The 15,135-nt window shown below is 42.0% G+C and overlaps 1 protein-coding gene and 1 long non-coding RNA gene across 2 annotated transcripts in view; one reads left to right on the top strand and one right to left on the bottom strand.

The window, feature by feature from the left end:
- Positions 1-3,537: 3,537 nt before the first annotated feature.
- On the bottom strand, positions 3,538-5,470 carry LOC309339406. The gene is made up of 2 exons (XR_014155310.1): positions 4,615-5,470; positions 3,538-4,453 (listed from the first exon to the last, which is right to left on the bottom strand). It is a non-coding gene; the product is annotated as an uncharacterized lncRNA (long non-coding RNA).
- Positions 5,471-5,607: 137 nt separating this feature from the next.
- LMBRD1 (LMBR1 domain containing 1) overlaps positions 5,608-15,135 on the top strand; it is a 47,634-nt gene continuing 38,106 nt past the window's right edge. Inside the window, exons 1-3 of the mRNA XM_081857157.1 lie at positions 5,608-5,761; positions 7,986-8,162; positions 12,845-12,905. Coding sequence (XP_081713283.1) covers positions 5,696-5,761; positions 7,986-8,162; positions 12,845-12,905 — 304 coding nt within the window. The 5' untranslated portion in view covers positions 5,608-5,695. The remainder of the gene's footprint in view (positions 5,762-7,985; positions 8,163-12,844; positions 12,906-15,135) is intronic.

The raw sequence follows: 15,135 nt of genomic DNA, 5'->3' as shown, positions 1-15,135 counted from the left end.
CCTTCACCGGCCTACATATTTGTTTTGTCATTGCTTTAGTAGCAGTAGTGATGCCAAGGCCTCCCTTTGGTCTAGGAAGGGGAGGGGTAGACAGGTTGGTGGGAAGTGGTGGGGCTGGTTAGGCAGTATGTCTGCTGGTTGTCGTTGCCAGCATCAGGTGTGGTCACCATAAACTGCACGACACCCCTATTTGCTACCCTTCTGCCCCAGCATGTCCTTGTCTATATGCTTCTTAGTTGTGCAGAAGAGTGATTTTCAGCAGTGCAGATTGTTCTGCAGGGTTGAAGAAAAATACGCATCGCCTGAAAGCCCCACTTTGATAACCCAAACTAACCCTGTCCTCCTTTGCATCCTGTCACTCTAAAATGTGTTTTGCCTGAGGTTCATGCGATTTGAACAATTCGGTCAGTAGTCACAAACCCTATACAGTGGTACCTCGGGTTACATACGCTTCAGGTTACATATGCTTCAGGTTACAGACACTGTTAACCCAGAAATAGTGCTTCAGGTTAAGAACTTTGCTTCAGGATGAGAACAGAAATCATGCTCTGGCGGCGCGGGAGCAGCAGGAGGCCCCATTAGCTAAAGTGGTGCTTCAGGTTAAGAACAGTTTCAGGTTAAGTATGGACCTCTGGAACGAATTAAGTACTTAACCTTAGGTACCACTGTATGGTCAGGCCTTAACGATACGGTACTCTGTTTTGAAGCAAAGCAAATTGTGAAGCCATTTGTCTTCGACTGCAGACTAAATGTGATTTAATTTCATTATTAAATGCATTAAGAATATTTATCAAAGTGGTTAACATTAAAGAAAATCCATACCATAAAAATTACATACCAAAGAAATAAACAGCACTAAAACCAAAATGCAGCACTAAGTGATCTTTACAAGCAGCAGAAAATGTATGGGGAAAGCCACTGAAAAATAAAGAACTGTATTGTTACAAATCAGACAGGCAAACGGCCAATTACTATTGTTACATTTTTAAAAACAGATTTGACCAAACATAAGCATTAAACAGCAATCAAATTATAATTTGCACAAAGAGAAATGTAAACAGTTTTATCGGTGATAGATAACATTAGCTGAAGAATAGTGATGTGATGCATTGTTAGGAAAGTTTTCCATGACAACAAACACTTTTCCACCAAAATGATAAATGGTTTATATGCCCTGCTGTAGGATAAAAACGTAATATTTAACAAACCCTCTAACTAATCTGCTGTGATGTGTTAATTTTTCATCTGGATAATGTGCCATACTCTTGTGAACCATCCTTGGATTGAGCAGCCTGAAGGTATTTTCCAGCTTTTTGCTGTTTCCATCCAGGCCACCACCAACAGAAATATATAAATATATTCTGTAATGTCTTAGAAAATGGATAACAGTGTTAATAGGGGTCACATTTAATGTTACGTTTCAACAAGATGATACAACAAAAATTAAACTGACAGAAAAACTGATTATAAAAGGCAAACAGAAACAGAAACTGTTTGCATATACAGTGGTACCTCGGGTTAAGAACTTAATTCGTTCTGGAGGTCCGTTCTTAACCTGAAACTGTTCTTAACCTGAAGCACCACTTTACCTAATGGGGCCTCCCGCTGCCACTGTGCCTCGATTTCTGTTCTCATCCTGAAGCAAAGTTCTTAACCCAAGGTACTATTTCTGGGTTAGCGGAGTCCGTAACCTGAAGAATCTGTAACCCAAGGTACCACTGTATGTATTACTGTCACTGTACATAGTCAAATTCTGATGAGGGTGTTTCTCAGGGTCAGATGCTAACAGAGTCAGGAGATACTTGCTGACACTGTTTTGAATGCTTGTGTTCAGAAGAAGCACACTAAAGTACTAAGAATTTAGATGTTAACACACAAATAAGCAGGAACTACAAGGAATCATGGGAAGAATGAGGTTGGAAAGCACCATAGCTTAGTAGTAGAGCATCTACTCTTGCAGAAGATTCAACCCCTGACATCCCCAGGTAATGGTGGGAGAGACACGGCCAGTCAGTATATAGACAATACTGAACTAGATGGACCAAGGGTCTGGCCTCAGTATAAGGCAGCTTCTTGTGTTCCTACATTGCGCTCTACATTGTTGCTTCCACAATGACTGGCGCATGACATCCACAATTACAGTGGTGATGAAGGGTGGTTTAACTCTTGCTGCGACCCCAAAGCCATAATTGGTGAGAGCAAATGAAACTGATGGGCTTGTGCTATGAGATGCAACTAAGGCCTTCCTAACATTGTCCTACATTCTGGTTCATTGTGTTACACTTATTTTCTCCTGGCCAACACAATTCCCAACCACCCCATAGTGTCTAGGGTTAGCACGTTTATGCCACCCTTTGCCGGTAGGGATATTCCCTAGTGCCACGAGAGAAATGTGCAACCCTTCGTTGGATGGTTTGAGGAAAAGATGAGATGGTGGTATTCCAACCTTTGCTATTTTCGTGCAAGTCCCTCTCCTATAGTGCCATCTCCAATTCCGGTGTCAATTGGACAAGCAGAGAAACAAACCTTGCAAGGTACTCATGACTATAAAAAAAACTATGAAGACATGAAAACAGGAAGGGGGGAATCCTGAGGTTACTGGCAAAGAGAAGCCCAGTTTAGCATTATGCACCATGTCATCAGAATGGTCTATTTTTAGTCACAAAACATGTTTGATATTAAATGGCTGTCCCAAGAAAGCCATCTATGTAATTTGAAATCTTGCATGTTACATTTTGAACCCCGTGTGATCTCTTGCAGAACGTTTGGCCATTTGGGGATTACGGAGGCCAGTTCTTATAATCGTACCTGCATAGCTTAGGAGGTTTTGAAATGGCAGATCTGAGATGATTCATATTTTGAAGCAAACTCTGAGTCACCCTAGTATTAGAACAGCTCCCACTCAAACGAAGGAGTTCCATAACAATTCTGCCAAAGAACAACACCTACTTCAATAATGCACTGGTCGAACAAAAGTAAAATTCTACTTATCACCATAGAATCTGTAAGTTCAAATTGAGAAAAGAGGTCAAACCCAGAATGTTGTAGCTACATATAAAAAGCAGATGACATCAAGCTAGCGTTAGATATTTTCATCTTTGGTGGTATATGTCAGCTGATGATCTCATGTACCTTATCAAGTAGTTAAGAGACACAGACTGAATTTGGCTTATTTTGGGAATTCTGTGGTTTGACCTACAATATTCAATTTTCTGATTTTGACCAATAAAAGGATGGTCTGTTGGTCAGTCTTTTAAAGCGATGCATTTAGTAACATAGCCATTAATTGACGATCCATGGAAATTTGTTGAATGTGCTTTAGGGTGCCATGTTGAACATACTTACACTGAACATGGGGACTCATATCTGAATAAACATGCATAGGATTGTGCTGCACACCTTTTGTTTTAAATTAGCCACCTTGTTCTTGCTTCATAAACAAAATATACCAACTTGCTTACTGAACTCAGGGGAACTTACTTCTGAGTAGAGAAGCATAGAATGCCATTGTCAGTTACTAGCAGAAGTATACAGCAATCATTTTAACTGACATCTTTTATTTCTGATTGTTGGATTTAAATGCCCTCTCATTATAATTAACCTCCACTGTCCATTTGAATCAAGCTTAGTGAATGCTTTGCTTCCTTATTTAAGAAATAATACGCCCTTTCATTCTGATATGCCTATTCATATTTTTTCATTGTAGTATTGCCTCTAACTTCTTAATTGATCTGCATGATTAGATCTCTGACAGCCTTTTGGAACGCTTGGCATGAGAATCTTGCACACTCTGAACCTAGGAAAAGTTGGAAATAAATGGAGGTTCAAATCACTCACTCAGCATCTGCTTAGTCTCCTCCCACTGCTGGTCATGTTAATGTTTCTGTCTCCTATATCTTCAACTGTGTGTACATTACTACACCATCCAACCTTCCTTTCCTAGTACACATCTTAATTTTCATTTGGAATATCCTCAATTATTTTTGGCCTACAAAACAGGAAGAACGAAGGTTGGGCAAAAGAACAGCAGTGGCTTCAAACTGTCATAAGGAACATGTACAAAAGTAGGAGCCAAAGCATTTGGGGATTAGGAAAATGTTATGTACTGAAGTTCTCACCCTGGGCCAGCAGGGGGATACTGTAGATAGTTTTCACTCAGGTCCACATATGCAAATAAGGAATTGAAAGTGACGTTCAGTGACTGGATAGTTACAGAAAGTTGTTACTGTTGCGTTGTAGTGGAGCTCTATATAAGCAGGTTGGCTGAACCCTTCAGTTCAGTCCAAGCTTACTATAAAGAGCTACTTGGAGAACTCTCTGTGTCGTCTGCTTTGTCAACCCACTACTTAATAGAAAACTCCTGTGGTTACTAGACTATACTATTTAAGACTACATGTAGGTTCCTCTGCACCAAAAATGCTAAGAATACTTTACAGATAACCTGGTTTAACTTCTCCATGACATTCTACTTTTCTAAGTGCAGGGACTTTTTTTCCCCTGGTGAAGAAATGAAGCATGTGACCCCCCCCCCCCCTGCGTCTGACGTGGTTAAAGATTCAATTCAAGGCTGAAAGGCAGATCTGTTACACAGGAGGGAGACTTGAGGCTATTTACACGGGCGTGTGCTTCTGTTCTCCATAAATGGCGGCAGAGAGGGCGGTGCTGTTAGGCTAGGCAACCGAAAGCCAAGATGGAGATGTTTACGATTGTATCGGACCCGACCGCGAGGTGGTGCTTTAGTGTCGCTTTGCTGGTAGGTAGCTGTTGCTGCTGCTGCACGTCACGGTTCAGTCTCCTTTTCTTTTTTCACCCCGTCCACGATTTACGAAGTTACACGGTTTCTGCTGCCTCTCATCCCTGTTGCGATGCATGCACGGCAGCGATTGCGGGGTTACCCCCTATTCACGCACCTGGGAATGGCCAGCCCCACGGGAGTTAAATTCAAGCAACGGACCTAGATTAAGTAAACCTTCAGACGGGATTTCGGTTCTCAGAAACGCCTGTTCCTGCTGCGTCCTCTCCAAAGTTGCCATCCCAGCAAATTTAGCTGGGTCGGGGCGGCTTGCTCCGAAGAAGACACGTGCAGGATTGCATTACTGGTAAAAGGCATTTCGCAGCCTATGGATATGAAGCAAGAATGCTTGCATTGCGCGTGCAAACTTGCAATGCAAACGTCCGTGCTTCCGTATGCACGAATCCTACGCTAGTTCCCGTGTCTTTTATTCTTTAAGCTGGCCGTCATTTTAAGTTTTCCACCCAGAGAACCTTTATGACTCCCCAATATCGAAATCTAAAACGGGCCTCCGCCTTTCTAACAAGTCACCCGAAACCATAATTTAAGGCGCGGCCACAACGTCCTTAAAAAAACCACACCACCCTAATTTAATTTAGAGCGGCCACGATTCCAACCGCCACGCTACCTAGTCGGAAATGGACACGCAACAAGGTCAGCTGGGCGTGGGTGGGTGATTTTGCTCCGCCGCGCCCTCATTGGCCTCCTTCGGCAGCCGGGCCAGCCAATCAAGAGCAATCGCCAGTCTTCTGGCGCAGAGTGTTGTTGAGCGGTTCCTACGGTAACGCTATTCCCCTTGCTTTGGGCCTCGCTTGGCCCCGCCCCTGGCGCTCCATTAGACTCCTCCCCCTCGCGGCGGCGGCGCCGTTGCCGTGAGCGTCAGTGTTGTTGCCGGAAGTTAAGATGGCGGCCTTCACCGCGGAGACGGACCTGGTCACGGGCTGGTGCCTCTTCGGCCTCGCTTTGCTGGTAAGCTTGTGGGCTTTTGCGCCCCATGGGAAGAGTGGGGCGAGGACCTGGCCCGACCCCCGCCTTAAAGGGCTCTTTTTAGTTTAGAAAGGGAGGAGAGCAGGCGAATTATATAGGGCTCCGTGGTTTCCACGCTTTCACCCTGTCCCGCCTGTCCGTATATTGGGAAGCAAGCCAGGCTCACTCTCAAGTTAAGTTTGCATAGGCTGGCAGCTGTCGTTGCTTAGGGCGCGTAAGAGAAACGACGTGGCGCAATGTACCTGTTTAGAAATAAAATTTGCACCCATGGGATTTGCTTTCTAGCAAGCGAGTGAAAAACTGCGCAAGCCGAAGTGCTCGGGAGGAAGAGAATCGAGCAAATAATAGCCAAATATCGTTTCCTTGTTTTCCAGCGGGTGCGGAAAGAGCCCCTATATATGTGTGTGTGTCTCCCTGTAGGTTTCCCAGTTAAAGCCACCTTGTCGTTAAAATGTAAGGTGGGTTAGGCGTCACTTTTTGCACCTTTCCTTCACTGATCCTGTCATCCACTCGAGAGTTTAGAGTAGCAGGGGTGACTGGCATTATGCAAAGCAAAGTGGCATTAGGACAGTACTGCTCTGGGCTGCATGTAGCAAATAATAACACTTGCAGGTAGAGTTTGGTTTATAGCCCTTTACTCTGATGTGCAATAGGAAGGGAGTGTTTTTGTTTTGCATTGGTAAGCATATGAAATTTATACACCAGTCTTGAAATGGTACTGTCTAGAATTCTTCTACTTGAGCATACTAGTATGGAAATGTAAGGTCTTGAAAGGGGGAACTGTTTTTCTTTCTTCTGCCCTGTTTTAAGTACCAGATGTATTGATGGTATGAAATAAATTAATCCCTACCTTGGCTTTCAATGAGGGAGTGCAGAACTGATGAACAAACTTTTTGTACCTGCTTAAGACTTGTGTATATCGTATATGCAGATGTCCAAACTAAATAGCACCCCATGGCTCAATAATTTCCAATTCTAATACAGTCTGATGCCCACTCTGCCCTTCAGCATGCATTAAATTGCTTTTTATTGCTAAACCTCTCTACAGATCTTCAGTGAATATTGAGAGGACATACTAGGATTACATTAACCATTTCGGTGTGGCAAGCATCTACATAGAACATTACATTTCTGCAAATGTATGTTTGCACAACAGGTGCCTTAAAAACACTGGGCTACGCATGCACAATCCCTGTGTGAATGTGAAGAGGTCTGTGCATGTATCTGAGAGAGAAGTAGGGAACACTGTAGATGGTAGTAGCATATTTGGGGAGTCTGGATTTAGTGGACAGAATGGGCAACCACCCATGCATGGGTCAGGCTTTGTTTTATGACTGTGACAGAGGACCTGCAGTCAGTGCCCCCCCCCAAAGAAAAATAGATGCCAGTACTCACTGTGAAGTTGTTACAGTAAGTGCCACACTTTTTAACAACAGAAAAGAGATGTTGGTACTGTGTACCTTTGAGTACCCCCTTAAAAAAGCATTTCCTGCAGTCATAAAGCTTCCTATGACCAAATAAGTAGAACCCTGGACAGTCCAAAAGAGCAAGTGTGAGAGCCAGTCTGGTGTAATGGATAGGATATTGGATTTAGACAAGGGAGACTTGACTCGCTGCCCACTTAGCATGGAGCTCATTAGCTAACCTTGGGCAACCACTCATTGTTACATCATAGATCTGTAAACAATAGGATAACCCTACATAAGTTATCCTGAACTAGATTAAGATCATATTGCTTTCAATTTGGTTGAAAGTTTACCAATCTGTTAATAAATTTACAAATGTTTTGGGAATTCAAGGTAGCCTTATATGCGTTACCTCATTGGTAACAATCCTGGTAGCGAATGGGAACCTTGCTGTTACAAGGTAAAATAGAGTCCTGAGGTATTCAGTTACCAGTTGTAAGAGCTGACTCATTATATTAACATTCAGATAAGATATGAAGCTGCTTAAAATAGAAGCTTATAGCCTTTCAAGTGTTGAATCTGCACTTAAAAATAATGGCTTTGTAATTTTCTAACCCACTGCTGCATCTTGTTGGGGGGATGAAATGCTGACCTGGCAAAAGGGAAAAGAAACACAATTAAAAATCTGTCCATAGAGAGTACATACCTTTGCATGGATTTTGTTTTTGTATTGATAAATAGGATTATGGCAAGAATATTCTTTTACTGGGTTGTAGTAACTTCTGTATTATTATTTTTAGGTTATCCTGATATTCTGCTGGGTTTATGTCCGCAAGTACCAGAGCAGACGTGAAAGTGAAGTAATCTCTACTATAACAGCTATTTTTGCTCTTGCAATAGCACTTATTACATCAGCACTTCTGCCAGTTGACATTTTTCTGGTTTCTTATGTGAAAAACCAAAATGGGACATTCAAGGTATGTATTGATTACCCCTTCCAGCTACTTAAAATATATTTAAGTGGGCTGCAATGATAAACACACTTAGTAGGGGATAAGCCCCATGAAAAATGAGACCAACAACTAAGACAAATGAACAGGATTGGTCTGTTGTTTGGGCAATATTGTATCTTCTAATTATTATTCAGTTTCCTAACCTATGGCTAGAAGATTAGGCATTCCCTCAAGTATGACTGCTCCATCTCCTTTGAGCTTGCACACTGCTTACTCTTCCCTTTTGAACATTACCTTGTTGTGCAGTGTTATGTCTGCATTGGCATGCCAATAGCTACACTAATGTTTGTTAGCTTCTTAAATATTGAAACCAGGAAGCTGTTTGATTTACCTATTGGTAATTATTTTAATGCTGGTGCAGACACAACAGTGCACTATAGTTAGTTCTAACACGAAAGGGTGGGGAAGGAGTTACGTACAAACTTGAGCTGAGGGATAAACAAGGCATGAGCTTTCAGGGAACTTCCAGCCTCCTAACTATAATCAGCAGATTGAGCAATGTTATCTCTGAACCAGGCCCACATGTCAAATATCATAAAACTACATTTTCAACAGGAAGAGGGCAGCTGTATTAAAAAATGTGCAGTGTCATTGGATGTAAAAACAATTGCTTCTCTTTCCAGCCTTGTACATATATGTAATGCATGTTAGGAGAGCTGAAGCAGAAGGATCAGTTCGTGTTTGGCACTGATTCAGCTTTGGAATTTTCTATGTTGTATTACCTGAGTTTGATTAAAAACAGGGTTAATGGCAGTAATGTTCTGAATTTGTTTTTAAAGGCAGTGGGTTATATAAACTTCTTTCTTTTTGTGTGTGTTTGTTTTCCATATGTATATATTAAAACCATAAATTAATAAACAGAAATGTTACTGCTTGTTGAAAAGGCAGAAATAACTTATTGAAGTGATGATAACTTGCATATCACATGTGACTAATCTTAAATTGGTATTGTTTGTCCATTGTTTGGAGTATTACTGCGTGTGTTGCTCACTTGTACCTATCCACTGTGACTGGATATATTTTTATCTGGGATACATACATCTTCAGATTATACCCAGGGCTATATGAATTATACTCCTTGCAAGTTGAGTTGTGTAGTGGCTTATTTTTCCTAATGTGAATTCCAAGATCCATGTTTCTTCCAATAATAATAATAATAATAATAATAATAATTATTTAAACCCCACCCATCTGGCTGGGTTTCCCCAGCCATTCTGGGCAGCTCCCAACAGAACATTAAAAACATGATAAAACATCAAACATTAAAAACTTCCCTAAACAGAGTTGCCTTCAGATGTTTGGAAATATTGAATTTTTGGATAGGTAAGGGTAGAAGGAAGGGAATTTGTCTTGAGAAAGGATTGATGAGGTGGATATGACATGGAAAATCATCATCAGATTATTTGTGATCTAGCCCACTCTGGGACTTCAGTTGCCGTGCTATATATACAATTATTATAAACTCATTTCCCCCTTTATCAGTTTTAGAAGCATCTGCAACTTAAGATGCTAAATTCTGATGCCTTTAACATATTAAATTCTAGATTGTGTTAAAAATTGCAGTAAGAGGGGAAAAAATGTCTTTGGGTTATTACAAAACTTCTGCATTCAGTCTTTCTGCCTATAGCCATAGCACCTGAAATACATCTTTGAAAGACTAGTGGCCCAACACAGATATAGATATACACATATTTACGTATTTGTCCTAAATGGATGCCCACCTCAAATCTTTTAAGGGCAAGTTGTAATTTGAATTTTTCTGTGGTTCAATTACAGCCACAGTTGCATTATGGAAAAGCAATGGGTCTCTTAAAGTGTTATCCAGCCTGGAGTAAGAATGGATTGCGGGGGAAAGGATATAAATTCCAGTTCCCATCTGTTAAGTTAAACTGTTGCAATAGTCCCTTCCATTCTCCTAGGTCATCTTATTTCTTCCATTCCTGTAAGCACATTCAGTCTAGCTTTTTAATACGAATCCTATTAAGATCACCCCCCAGAAGTAATCCTCCTTCTCTAAAAGGGAATAAACTACTCAATATGTTACTTTTTTAAAAAAAGAAGTTTGATTAACATACCTGCTGTAGTAGTGGAAGCTCATGTTGGAGTGATGATGGAGAATGACAGGTGTCTTTTCCTTAAGGAAAATACTGTTGTCCTGCTTCTTTCTGTTACGGATAAATTTTGTTGTGCCATGTTCTTAGTGTGGCTTCACTTTGCACTTGGAGGTAGTAGAAGGTACATAGTGGGATAAACTCCTCCCTTTTCCCCTACCATAGTACACAACAGTTCTTTTCTAACTCCTGAGCAGTTCTGCTTCTAACACTGGCGTCCCCGTCCCCCCCCGCCCCCCATTAGCTATAGCAGTCTCTCTGGCTGAATCAACAGAAACCTGTATGGTCACTCCTGTGTCAAATGCTGTGTTTGTCAAGGTTACTTTCAGAACCCTCATTTCATTGGAAACAGGGCCTTGTAAACTTGATGTAAAGATATGAAGTGACTCTGAATAAAGGGTGCAAAGAGGCTCTGAATAAAGGGTACAAATTAAAAGTAGAATGTTGCCTCCCAGTGCCACATTAAGTACACATTTTGTTTACTTAACAGCCATAGTGCTGTATCTAGTAATGTTGGATATGGCTTTTTCAGGCACCAAGTGAGACGTTGAAACCAGGATTCTCCAGTGTCTTATGCCTTACAGATTGTGGAATGGAGGTGGAAAGTAATAATAATAATAATAATTTTTTATTTATACCCCGCCCTCCCCAGCCAAGGCCGGGCTCAGAGTGGCTTACAAGCAATAATAAAAACAAGATGAATGATTACAACTTAAAAACAAAAATAAAATACAACATTAAAATAATGGAACATTAAAATATTAAAATGTAGCCTCATCGCAGGAGGAGAAGGAAAAGAAAAAAAAAAGAGAGGGAGGGAGGGAATCAAATTGGCTCCAAGCCAAAGGCCAGGCGGAACAACTCTGTCTTACAGGCCCTGCGGAAAGAAATCAGATCCTGCAGGGCCCTGGTCTCATGAGGCAGAGCGTTCCACCAGGCCGGAGCCAGAGTTGAAAAGGCCCTGGCTCTGGTTGAAGCCAATCTAACTTCCTTAGGGCCTGAGACCACTAGGGTGTTGTTATTTATGGACCTTGAGGCTCTCCGTGGGGCATACCAGGAGAGGCGGTCCCGTAGGTATGAGGGTCCTAGGCCGTGAAGGGCTTTAAAGGTCAAAAGCAGCACCTTAAATCTGACCCTGTACTCCACCGGGAGCCAGTGCAGCTTGAAAAGCACTGGGTGAATATGCTCCCATGGCAGAGACCCCGTGAGGAGCCTCGCTGCAGCATTCTGTACCCGCTGGAGTTTCTGGGACAGCTTCAAGGGCAGCCCCGCGTAGAGCGAATTACAGTAGTCAAGCCTGGAGATGACCGTCGCATGGATCACTGTGGCCAAGTCGGGGCGGGAAAGGTAAGGGACCAACTGCTTGATGCGGCGAAGGTGGAAAAATGTCGCCTTGGCTGTTGCTGTAACCTGCGCCTCCATGGAAAGGGAGGCATCAAGGATTACACCCAAACTCTTAACGGAAGGCAATGGCACTAATTGGGCCCCCGCAAGAGAAGGGAGTTGGTCCCTCATCCCCATGCCATCCCGACCTAGCCATAGGACCTCTGTCTTCGAAGGATTTAGTTTCAATCGGCTCCCACGAAACCATCCAGCCACAGCTTCCAAGCATCTGGTCAGTGTGTTCGGGGTCGAGTCGGTGTGGCCATCCATCAGCAGATAGAGCTGAGTGTCATCAGCATATTGGTGACAGCCCAGCCCAAAGCTCCGGATAATCTGGGCAAGGGGGCGCATAAAGATGTTAAAAAGCATCGGGGAGAGAATTGCGCCCTGCGGCACTCCACACACCAAGGAGTGGCGCGATGACATTTCCCTCCCTAGTTTTTCCTTCCCTCTGTCCCCGACCAGAGATAAAAGAGCACAACCAGTTACGGGCTATGCCCTGTATCCCCACGTCTGTGAGGCGGTGGTCCAGAAGATCATGATCGACCATGTCAAAGGCTGCTGACAAATCTAAAAGGATCAGCAGTCCTGACCCGCCTCGATCCAGTTGTCTACGGAGATCATCTGTTAGGGCAACCAGAGCCGTCTCCGTCCCAAAACCAGGACGGAAACCGGACTGAAATGGATCTAATGCCGATGTTTCCTCCAGAAACCTACCAAGCTGTTCAGCAACCGCTCTCTCAATTACCTTACCCAGGTATGGAAGATTTGAAACTGGGCGGTAATTGGATAGGTCTAAGGGATCTAATGAAGTTTTCTTTAAGAGTGGACACACCAATGCTTCCTTCAGTTCCCCTGGGAATGTCCCCGTGTCAAGGGACAAATTGATAATTTCAACCAGGGGGGTCCGCGCAACAAAGTAGACGTGTGTTGTGTTAAGTATTTTGCTGGTTCCTTCCTCAGCATCCGAGGGTCTCTTAGCCTCCTTGAGCCCTTCCACCCCCTGACTCTCCGATGGCAGTTCCCTGACACCCATCTACATGTATGCGATGTAGCAGAAGTTGATATTTGAAAGTAGTTATTGTATACAGCTTACACAAATTGCTATTTAATGTAATATTGTTGTTTTTCTTCTTCTATCAACATTTCCAGGCTTGGGCAGATCCAAATGTTACAAGGCAAATTGAAGACACGGTATTATATGCATATTACAGTAAGTATTATAAAATAACACTCTTTATGTTCAGATCATGTAGTTTTGTGGCATATTTCATGGGTATACTAGTTTTTAATTTTAAATTGTGGTTTTTGCTATGTTCTGCTACTTCACATTATTTTTTTCTGGCTATCCTGTGAACAGGAGTTCTTTTGTTCTCTGAAGGTCTTCTATTTTGTTATGTTTGTAATTAAGGTTTTTTTTCGTGTTGTAAGCCACCTTGAATGTGGTTTTAATTATGGAAATGCAGCATACAATTAAAATTATGTATGTATGTATTTCTGTTGGCCTCCTAACCCCCTTCTAGAAACATGCATTGGGAGTTCTGATTGGTCCCTTAATCAGATCAGTTGTTCATAAAATTTAGAACGTTAAACACTGGCTTTCTTCAAGACTTCCAGTATCTCATTAAAAGATCTTGAGCGGCCTTGCTTCCTGAGATCTTTAGCTGAAAATGACAGATATTGAACTTGGTTCTTTATATATATCATTCTGCCACTCGTGTCTTCCCTCTCCTCTTAGTTTCAGAATTGTAGTGCATTAGGCTGCCATATGGTATTATTTAGGAAAGGCAGAAAAGTTACAACAGAGGTTGCCATAGTGGTGCTCTCTAGATGTTGTTGGGCTCCTGGCTCCCAGCAATCCAAGCCAGCATAGCCAGTGGTCAGGGGTGATGGAACTTGTAGTCCATTAATATGGAGGGCACCACATCGACTATCTTTGATGTACAGTATTCAAATTATCTCTTTCCTTAGATAGCAGTCTTAAAGTCATTTGGTTAAGGTTTCTGAAATGGCAAATTAACCTCCCAAGTAGTAGCTTGCAATGAGATATTATTTTGTGTTACTTTTGCTAAAGTTCAGAAAAAGCTGATGGCATGTTAAATTATAGAATGTAGAAAAATATTTTCAAACATTGTTATTTCATTCTAACATGTGCTCAGCAGGATGTTTGCTCATATGCTGCCAAATAGTTTAGTAGAGTTGCTTCTGGATATCAGCATCCTTGGTTTAATCTTGGCCTCGCTTTGCAGATGTCTGCATTTTGGTCCCCTGCTAGGAGAAGTATTTATTTATTAAAAATACCCCTTTCTAGTTAAGGAAATGACATCCCACTGTAAGGGGAGAATTCTTCAACGAAGGACATGTTCCAGTTTGCATAATATGACTTTGATGGGGTAAACCACCCTGAGATCTTATGATGAAGGGTGGTATGCAAGTCTAATATAATCAATCAATCAATCAATCAATTGATTTCCCCAACAGAGGTAATCTTCTTTCCATTCTAGATTCCCCCTCCTAGCAGGATAAATTCAGAACCGTAGTCTTTTGCCATTCTTAGCAAAGCCATTTTCTCTAAACTTGAAAATATTTTCACTGCTAAAGCTAGTACAGTGGTGCCTCGCAAGATGAAATTAATCCGTTCCGCGAGTCTCTTCGTCTTGCGGTTTTTTCGTCTTGCGAAGCACGGCTATTAGCGGCTTAGCGGCTGTTAACAGCTTAGTGGCTTAGCGGCTTTAAGAAAAAGGAAACAAACTTGCAAGAACTCGCAAGACGAAACGTCTTGCGAAGCAAGCCCATAGGGAAATTTGTCTTGCGGAACGACTCAAAAAACGGAAAACTCTTTCGTCTTGCGCGTTTTTCGTCTTGCGCGTTTTTCGTCTTGCGAGGTACCACTGTATACCTGGGAAATGGCTTGTGTGTGCTGCATGATCTGTCAGAGCTATAGCTGTTCAGATAATGTGTTTCATGTCTCCAGACAGAAGAGTGACCTGTGGATTAGTAGGAGAAGCCTTCCTAATTTTCCATCCTAATACTTAATGTATCTAGCATAAAGCTAATAGGCTAGAAATGTAAAGTACTCACCCACCTTTATTCACTGGTAATGTGAAACTCTTCGGAAAGCCTATTCATTTGAGACTCTAAAGTGCTGACTCTTGAGGCTCTTAAGCTATTGAAATAATGGAATACAAGTAAGGGAAATAAAACTAAGTTTCTAGTGAGTACTTGAAGCTGCTTCAAGAAAGCCGTATATTTCCTACTCTAGAAGCATTATCACACACACTTTTATTTTAGATAATAAAGTTAAGTGTCCCCATCTTGAGGGAAATATTTTGTAGTCTGTAGGCTTGATGCTGTTGCACAGACCAACCTCCAGATGGAGCTAATGATTTAAGTATAAATAGAAAGCGATTCTAAATGTGTCAGATTAATGAGGTAGGCACCAG

The sequence above is a fragment of the Podarcis erhardii genome (assembly GCF_964252035.2).
Source record: "Podarcis erhardii genome assembly, chromosome: 3".
Taxonomy (NCBI): Eukaryota; Metazoa; Chordata; class Lepidosauria; order Squamata; family Lacertidae; genus Podarcis; species Podarcis erhardii.
The sequence above is the reverse complement of the archived record's forward strand: the minus strand, read 5'-3'. Positions and strand labels throughout refer to the sequence as shown.